Raw genomic sequence first — 9,742 nt, forward strand, 5'->3', positions numbered from 1 at the left:
ATGCGTTGTGTAGTTGTTTAGTTTGTAAATCTCTCGAGAGATTCTCTACTATGCAAACTGTTATCGGAATGAAGCGATAACGTCACCTCCATCCCACTAGATTTGCTCCTTTTGTTTATATCTTTTAAGCTTTAGATCCTTGTAAAACATGCGCCAGAATTTAACAACTATTTGTACCAGTTCTCGTGGTACTTGGTCTTTCTTGTCTTAATGCGAAGTTTTCATTCTATAATTTCAGATGGAATGGATATGTCTCGAGAAGGTAAGGCCTTCCCGATAAGTTCCCCAGGTAACCTTGCCCTCTTGTTGGACTGCACCTCCCTTCACATCTTTTTTCCTCTATGAGACTGATAAATCATATCCTTCTTTCTACCTCCTTTCCCCTTCTACACATAAATCCTCTTCATCAAATTTACGAAAAATCTGGATTAAAAATCATATTCTACGTGCATTAACGCTTTCAGCGTATCTACACCACAGTGCGGTGTATAAATCGGTGATGGACTTTGCAATGCGGTGTATTGATTTGATTATAGATAAGTTATACTATCTATTGAAAGATGGCAGCACCTTTCAAACATTGTGAACTAACAATACACCGTACCATGGTGTAAATGCACTATGGCAGTATGCCCGTCATACAATGCCCTGGGCTGGTATTTTCCAAAATTCTCAAATCATCTCCAGCACTTAAGGGTAAGAATAGGTCAGCACTGAAAGGGTTAATGCATAACCAAACTATCAAATGAAAAAAACACTCCCATTTCTCTCAATGCACGACTTTCTCACAATCCGAAAAAGAAACTTTCTCAATGAAAAAATCATTCGTAGAAAAATTTTCTCAATGTTTCTTTTTATTTTTTATTACAATAGTCGCCAGTTCGATTTGGAGCGAGAAGGTCACGTTGTACGTCGGTTTGTTCGTTGCTATAGCGATATTCATCAGCGTTGTCATAGTGATCGTTTTCTTGGTCAAGCGTAAACAAGCGGGCGCATATTTCAGCGATGACCACTACATGAATCCTGCAGGTATGTGGCGTCTCTGAACTTGACAAACTTGTTTCCTTTCACTGGGAACCTTTGTTTCTAATTGCCAGGTGGTGCAACAATACGTTCCTATGAAAATTAGTTCATTTAATTTTCACTTTAAAAAGTTGATTTGAGTTCAATTGAAATATGGAAGAAATTGAAGCACAGTCACCCTTCATTGAGGAATCCTCGCTTGCCACAGTAAGCAGTCCCGGTACCCCGTTATGAAGAGGGAAACTGGGGGATGACTTTCTGAGAGTAACGAGGTTCAGGCCGAAAGGGAGAACTACTGGGCAATGTTTTTCAGCCTATGAGTACAGTGTATATGAAACATGCGAATGAAACATCTTTCTATGATTCGTTTAACTTTTAGACATGAATTTGCCGAACGGAGTCGAAACGGAGAAAAAACTTCAACAAGAAGGCCAACATCTGATATCGACGCAGCCCGATTTAACGCAAACCGTTATCACGATTCCGAATCATAACGCGCTGAATCTACCGAACAATAATCACATCAACTCGATGGAGAAACTACCCGCGGCCGATACGTCGTCGATGGCCTCCGTTCCGAACAGCGCCGTAATCAAAAACAATAAAATGATGCTGTTAGATGCGCCGTCGCCGCCGCCGCTGATGCAGCCCTCCGAACATTACGCCAGCGTTTCGTTGTTGCCGCGAAAAGAATCGAAAATGTCGCTGAAATCGATGACGACGTCGAGTTCGAGACCGCCGTCGATGTACTCGCATGCGAATCGCAATTCAGTCGTATCGTCGGTAATACCGAGTAATATCGATATCGAATGTATTACGTGGATGAATATTACGTATGCAGGAGGACGATTAGAGCTACCTGATTCAGGTATGAATTCGTTATTGTAATTTATGTTTTTGGCCCAGGGGCCCATTCCACAGTCAAGCTCATCTTAGTTTTATAGCCAATCTGACAACTTAGGACCAGTCTTAAAACCGCCTTTGGATTTGAGTCTCGACTATGGAACCGGTCCCAGTTTTCTTAGTAAAATTTGCAGAGAGGTTTAAGAATTAATGATCCTCGCATTTCCTGTCAGAATTTTTTCTTTTTAAATACAATCTATGATATTTTGGTAATATCAAAATTCATTGTGTTTTATCTATAATTCACAGGAGTTTATCTGACTATACCAGAAGGTTCCATTCCGAAGGGTCAAACCGAAGAGATATTTTTGGCGGTTTGTAGAGATGATAAAGACCGACCTAAACTGATCGACGCGCAGACAATGGTCAGTCCGGTAATTCTATGCGGACCACAGAATCTGAATCTACTGAAACCAGTAATTCTCAGTTACGCTCACTGCGCTAGTTTGCGCAACGCGAACTGGGTATTGTCCATTTATAACAGTCACACACCATACGACGAGGCTCCTATCTGGCAGGTTAGTAGAAACAAATCTTCCGCACTTAGATTTCAGTCGTAAGAAAGGTTTTAAGAAGTATGTGGTACAAATGTATTCATTGACAAAGTTGAAGAGGAGTGTGAGCCAGCTTCCAGAGCTTCAGCTGCAGAAACTGGTTCTAACTTTAGGAAGATTACTTATTGTACACTGACATAAGTCTAAATCCCACAATTAAAAAACCATAAAGTGGAAACAAAATTTTACAGAACAACAGAATTTTATTAGAATCCAAATCTTCAGTTTTACTGTAAAAACCATTATCAAGGAGTGACAAGTTGATTGTGGGACTTACGACTTAAGTCATCATTCGCGACACATTCTGAAACTACTTCGTACATTGACTTGTTCATTCTACTTTGTGATACACAATTATTGCAAATGATAGAGAATATCATTTTACTTGTAGCCTGTTGTAACGCTAGGACACGAAACGATCAACACGCCCGGATACTGCCATATCGATCAAGACCAAGCTGATTTAATGATTGACACGCTATCGCGCTATGCACTAATCGGACATTCAGTGCCCGGATCGGCTGCCGTGAAAATCCTGCGACTTGCCGCGTTTGCACCATCAGTACCGAGTTCTCTGTCATCGGTTGATTATAACATTCGTGTTTATGTCGTAGAGGATACTCCTGACGCATTGCAGGTACAGGATAATTCTTTTATCAGACCTGACTACCACTACTATCTGAGAGTAGTTACTACTAGAGCTCATTTACTGCCAAATCTACCAAATTTCTCTAAACATCGGAATAAATTCTGACTTATTTTTAAATAAACAACTATTTTTGATATCTAATTATTGTCATTTGTGCTGAAAACTACTTCAAAGGGAGACACAAAAGTTGTCTGGTCTGTTATATCGAAGTCAAGATTTAGTGGCATTTCTGAACCGGAGAGATGGACTAAGGGGGAGATGTGGAGAGTCTTTGAAATGAGGGATGCATTTAGGGGTCCTTGTTAGCGAGGGAAAGTCTGCACTCCAAGATCAGAACTGCAGTTGCCAATAATATCCCAAACACCTTATATTATTGTCTTGAATAAAATTGATTTTGAATTTGTCTATTTTCAGAGTGTATTTGAAATTGAGAATCGACTCGGTGGTCAGTTACTGGATAAACCGAAACAGATGCCGTTCCAAGATGGAGGATGTAGCCTGTGTTTGACGATCGAGGATCTGACGCCCGGTTGGAGGAGTCGTTTGCCCGTGAACTTTCAAGAGATTCCGTTTTGCCATGTTTGGAATGGCAACCAGTCCAATTTGCATTGTTCATTCTCATTGGAACACGTCGATCGGTCCCAGCACATGATCGGCTGTTTGATACACGTTTATCAAATGGGTATTATCACGAATCGTCAAGTTTTACATATCGCAACTAATATTACAGAGGTAAGTAGCATCCTGGTAAATCTAAAGCCGCGATCACACGAGCATGGGCCCGTGCCTGTTTGACCTGGACCAAATTTGGCCCAACCAAAAACATCGTACCAGGTCGAAGCCAAATTCTAGCACAGATCAAATTATTGGATAATAATTGCACGACTCACTTCGCTTTGTTTAAGCTTTGTTTGTTGAGTGTCAGGTGAGTGGTTTACGTATGAACACACTCTAATTAGGCATGGGCCTAATTTGACTAGGGTCTGATCTTGACCAATCATCTCTGTATGATCGTGGCTTTATTTTCTTCAAAACTTCAAAACATTTTTTCAGCTGGGATACAGTGTAATGATTCAATCTGTGTGATCGTTAAATTTCAGAATACACAATCCCTCCCCCGCCATGTACAGCAGCTCCCGAAAGGGGCTCGAGTCACCAGTCATGGTTCATCATCTAGAGTTACTCTCGATTCACCACAACAGGTTTTCAAGTATGTATACAGTTAATACTAAATACGTTAGTCATTGAAATATATGTAAGCCTTGCTGAACTCGAAATGATTTACTGTCTTTGTCTCAAGTTGTCCCTCTTAATCTAACTGTTGGACTGTTTTCTCTAATTCAGACTTCCGCTTAGCGTAAAAATGAAGATATGCGCTTTGTTAGATCCACCGAATATGAGAGGAAATGATTGGAGAATGTTAGCTCACCAATTAGGAACAGATAGGTAAGAACGAATTACTCATTCATTTATTTTTGATATCGCTATAGCCCAATGCGTACGATACAGGAAACAGGAAACAGAAACATGTTTCTGTGTGTTTGAGTCGGGTGCATTTACAAGAAATGAGAAACATGGTTTCGGGAAACATTGTTTCCAAGATAAAACATTTCTGATTCCGTGTTTCCCTGTGTCCTGTGCATTGGACTTAAAGCATATTTAGTTTTATCCAGCTTCGATATCTCGTACTGATTTATTTGCATTTCTCACTTTTTCGTTTCAGATATATAAACTATTTCGCTACTCAGCCAAGTCCAACGGAGCTGATACTCGATTTGTGGGAGGCGAAATTCCGTCACGAATCCGCCATTACCGAACTGTGTAACATATTCAGAGTGATGGGACGAACGGACTTGGTGAATATAATCGAAAAAGACATGCCCGGCTCGTGGTTATAGGAATATCCGAAACTCGCCTAGTGTGTGCGTTTCTTGTACATATACATAGATAACAAAAAAAAAACGATGCTATCATTTATGTACAAATATAACGGTGCTATTTTGCGGAATGGACTCGCGTAGCTGCGCGCTGGAGGTAGCAAAAACAGTCATTTAAACGCTGCCTCGAATTAGTAGGACGAAATATGTATAAAAAGTATATGAAAAAAAAATATATATATATATACCGGTATATGATTATATATATTTGAATATATAGAATTTTAGATGCGAAAATGCGACTAGTAGACCCTACTGCTGACATCTGAAAATCGGTCTCATGAGTATTGCGAATTTATAAACTTCGAGGGGACGTGGAGAAATTACCGGAGCGAAACCATCGAACAGTTCGTGAATTCAAATGAAGATCTCAAGCATCAGAAAACGTGACTGCTCAGCCTCGGAACAATTTTACAACAATTTCTAACGAAAATACTCACCTATCGTGAACGTTCGGTCATTATTTTTTATGTCGGTTTTGTCGTGAAAAAAAACGCGACCAGAACATTGCTGTTAGTACCTGAGTAAAAAACTCGATATCTTTTTCCGCTACGGGATATTTTGTGCTGTGTTTCTTTAAGAAAAATTGAAATCAGTTGTTGTTGAATTTTTATTAGTGATCGGTCAAGTCGTGTTTGGTGATAAAAAGAATTGACGATTTTTTCTTCGAAGATATTTTGTTGTTACGAGTTCAGTGTGAATTATATTGTTAACAATAAAAACAATCATGGACACATTAGGTCACAACGACGGACATTTCGAGAAATGCCGACTAGGTCTGATGTCTGGTTTTTTTTAAATAATCTTACGTAGAACTTTTGAGATCAAATCGGGAAGTGTATCGTTTTAAGAATTACAAATGATGATTTCCTTATTCTGTATTCGAATATTATGATTTCTATATTCATAATGTCTTAATTTGGTAAAAAGAAATAGAAAATCTTTTTGACATTTAAGTGAGGAGCAAAGAAAAAACCAAAGAGTAAAAATAGATACGAAAACTGTCTACAATTGTATTGTAAAGTGCATCTGCTCTGAGGCCAGTTCCACGATAGTTGGTAAGGTTTTGACTCTACGTTGATAAGTCAAATCTAGCTATGGAATTGAGTCTTAATGTTTGATAAGAAAAAATATGAAAACAACTATAACTAAATAGCACAATATGCCAACTTTGTGGTTATTCATCTGAAGCCCGTCTGTCAGGGGCAGATCCAAAGGGTACCAAAAGCGGCGTGGCCCCCTATTTTTGGCGAAGATAATATTAACAAAAAAAAAGTTACACATACAGTGGGAAAAAATAATCTGTCATTTGTTCTAGAATCACTAGATGCTCTGAAATTTAGTCGATATATTTTCAAACATCCCCCCTTCCCCGTTTAGTCAATTTATATTCAATATATTCAAAATTCCTGGATCTGCCCGTGATCAGTGTCTCTTGCATTATCAGTTGGATATTGGTTATTATGATGAGATTACGTACAATCGGTTTTTCTACCTCTCAGTTTTCTACGACGATAAGATACTTATGATAGCGTAGTCTTTCCATGCATACCTCGGCTTCGATACTACTAGTAATACTATACTACAACTGGTGATGATTAAATCATATATGAATCTGCGTAGTGCGCTTACGATACTAGTAAATTTATGAATTTGTAGACGATGATAATGTAAAGAAATTCGTTAAAAGATGAATGAAAAATGTTGAAATTAGTCGATATGTATTTAACATTGCGTACAATGATTATCATTGTTTCTTTTTCTTAATGAAATACCTACGTATGTAACGCAATAGAATGAAAAAAAATGAATTATACCTGAGAAAAAGACTGTAAATAATTATGTTTTTATGAAGATTTCATGAAGAAATATGGATATATTTATTTGTTGTACATTTTCCCCAGATTTTGTCTTGTGAATACCTTTTTAATGTGCTGCACATAAGTTAGCGATGAAGAAGAGCTGACGAAAATTGTAAATTTACAAATAAAGCCCTATTCTGTGGATAAACTAGCCGTTCGACGTTTTTACTTTATTTCATTTTATCGTATTTTTGTTTATTTTCACGTTTGTCGTATAGGAAAATAATTTTGATTTTTTTTTAAAATGCTGAAACGGACGGAACATAAATTGAGCGAAATTCATATTGAAGCGTGACATCGTTTGGTTTCAAAACGCATCTAAAAGTGATAAAATGGATGAATTCTAATAAGCCTCCATTAAGTAATGAACTTTGGATGTGTAACATGAATATTTGATGGGGTTTGATGGTGAAAACGTCGTCGATGTATACAAAAAAGTCACATTCTCTCAAAACTAGTGAATTTAACTATTCATCGGGAAATGTTGCGCGATAAAATTGAATCGCTGCAAAATATAACAAAATCAAGATGGCTGACGAGCAGGATGTGTCGTTTAAACAGGCCGCATCGGATTTTGCCAACGATACTAATTTTCACGGAGTCAAATATATAGTGCATTCTGCAAACTGGTTTTCAAGGTAATATAAATGAAATGTTTTTTTTTCACAGGTCAATGTTCTCTTGAAATTTTGGAATGTGCGAATTGAGAATTTTTTTCAAGAGACTCGCTGCTACTGGGTTACGGTAAAAATTCGAATGCTGGAATAACCCAAACATTTAAGCATCAGGTGCACGAATCAGCTTAGGCCAGTTCCACGGTTGTGAGTTAAGATTTGACTCGGAGTTAACTCATTGAAAATGAACTAATTTTAACTCAGAGTTTACTCTAACTCGCCACTGTGGAACCGGATCCTGTGCTCTTTCGAAATCTGAATTACACGTTAGCCTCGAGGGATCGTCTGGCACATATCCAGGGCAGCGAAATTTTCTAAGTGAACATAAACGTTTACATCTAACATCTAAAACAATTATACATTAAATAGTTATTTCTAAAATCAACAAATTTCAAGCAGTGGAAATGGTTCCTGTACTAATTAATAACTTGACTACAGTAAAGGTTGTTAGTTAAAACTGGTCTATAAACCCGGTCCCCGACCAGTAAGTGTCCCGCATAGCTTGTCGGTTTTCTTGGAAATGTCAATTTGGTTTCAGATCTGTGTGGTTTCTCTTAGTGGTGGGTATGACCGGAGCTTTATCCTATCAGATGTACGATCGCATACGATATTTTCGATCACGACCGGTTACTGTTGATATATCTTTAGAGCGCAATCCGGACAATCGTATTCTGTTTCCCGCTGTAACTATCTGTAACCCGAACACCTACAGGTAATACATGCTTAAAAATAAATCGATTAATTCGATAAATGCATAAGATTCCAATCCATGAGACATTTTGGTCAGATATATTTTTAGACTTACCGTAAACGGGGTAAAACTTAAAAACGAAAGAATTTAGAAATAAGTTCTAAGCACGATTCCAAATCTAATCGTTATCCTACCAGACGATCTTATCAATTCTACCATCAATTTAGTCAATTCAATCATGGAATCTAAGAGTACATGATTCAATCCCTTGATTTCTAATCGCTATCATTATTCATGTCGTCGTGTCATGTTTTCTGATGGACCACGATGGTAAATCTTTATCACAGAATCGTAACATCTCTTTTTTTTCGATCGTTCGATCAAACCGTTTTATAAAACCAGACTGATTGACGTCTACGAACGAGGGATGTATGATGGTTTGAATACGTTCTACGGGACAGACGGAGGATTTGACGACGAGATAAGCAGTTTTAGACTCGACGATATGTACAAAATGGTTACAACTCTCGGACAGAAGAAAAGCGATGCGATACAAAAGTAAGAATATTAAACCGCGTCCACGTCACACACAATGAAAATTATGAACAAAAGTGGCAGTAAAAGCCTAACTGCCATACTTCAGTTATGGTTGACAGCTCTTATCATATCATTTACTCAGGGCAAACTTCGCAGGTTGGATTCAGGTTGGAAGAAATGCGGGGGAGGGTTGTCACCTTATATGAAAAGGGCACTTTGTAGTCGTGGCGGGGATCCTGGTGGTGGCAGAGGGCGTGACGTGCTTGCAGGAGGGTCGGGGGTCTTCCCTGAGAAAGATTTTAAAACCTAGGTGCTGTAAGCAGTTCTGAGAACTTTCGTCATAGAAATATCAGTGTCGGGTGAAATTTTTCACCCGTGATTTTCAAAAGGGCGCTTGGTGACTTCGGTTATCGGAGTTAGTCGACTTTGCGAACGAAGTGAAGCCGAATTAAACTGAACTATATATAGTCCGGATATGGTTGACCACGGGATTGAGCACGGTCGCTGCAGCCTGGACCTAGTTCCAAGATCGCCACCGACACTTTAAAATACGTTAAGACCGAACTACGGCGCGTTCGGTTATTAGCTACGACCAAGCTGTCGACTGTCAACGGTCGTTCTCTGTTAAAACTGACCGTGGAACGCGGCGTAACTCGTACACACGCACTATGTCGTGGAATAATGATAATAACATTTATTGATGATAACGTCTACATAAAATATACACAATATTGTATTATATTACTGTGGACTAGCGCCGAATTCTTCTTTTCTTTCTGAGGAGAACAGTTTTTCAACGAAGTCTTGGCTAATCGGTATATGAAATAAAATGCCAAATGTCTATGTTACATTTAGTATATTTTGAGTTATTTCTATCCCGCAGAGCCAATTTCCAGTCTCGGGAGTTAGGCC

The 9,742-nt window shown here is 38.5% G+C and overlaps 1 protein-coding gene across 2 annotated transcripts in view; it reads left to right on the top strand.

Moving 5' to 3' along the window:
* Nucleotides 1-7,065, top strand: part of LOC141903880 (netrin receptor UNC5C-like) — a 59,603-nt gene extending 52,538 nt beyond the window's left edge. Inside the window, exons 7-15 of one of the 2 annotated variants that reach the window (XM_074792238.1) lie at nucleotides 239-289; nucleotides 874-1,029; nucleotides 1,403-1,891; nucleotides 2,176-2,444; nucleotides 2,872-3,117; nucleotides 3,544-3,861; nucleotides 4,230-4,339; nucleotides 4,474-4,575; nucleotides 4,853-7,065. In XM_074792238.1, the coding sequence (XP_074648339.1) occupies nucleotides 239-289; nucleotides 874-1,029; nucleotides 1,403-1,891; nucleotides 2,176-2,444; nucleotides 2,872-3,117; nucleotides 3,544-3,861; nucleotides 4,230-4,339; nucleotides 4,474-4,575; nucleotides 4,853-5,027 (1,916 nt within the window). In that variant the 3' untranslated portion in view covers nucleotides 5,028-7,065. The remainder of the gene's footprint in view (nucleotides 1-238; nucleotides 290-873; nucleotides 1,030-1,402; nucleotides 1,892-2,175; nucleotides 2,445-2,871; nucleotides 3,118-3,543; nucleotides 3,862-4,229; nucleotides 4,340-4,473; nucleotides 4,576-4,852) is intronic. The other variant, XM_074792239.1, reaches the window with a different exon arrangement.
* The last annotated feature ends 2,677 nt before the right edge of the window (nucleotides 7,066-9,742 follow it).

This window comes from Tubulanus polymorphus, chromosome 4 (assembly GCF_964204645.1).
Source record: "Tubulanus polymorphus chromosome 4, tnTubPoly1.2, whole genome shotgun sequence".
NCBI classification, from domain to species: Eukaryota; Metazoa; Nemertea; class Palaeonemertea; order Tubulaniformes; family Tubulanidae; genus Tubulanus; species Tubulanus polymorphus.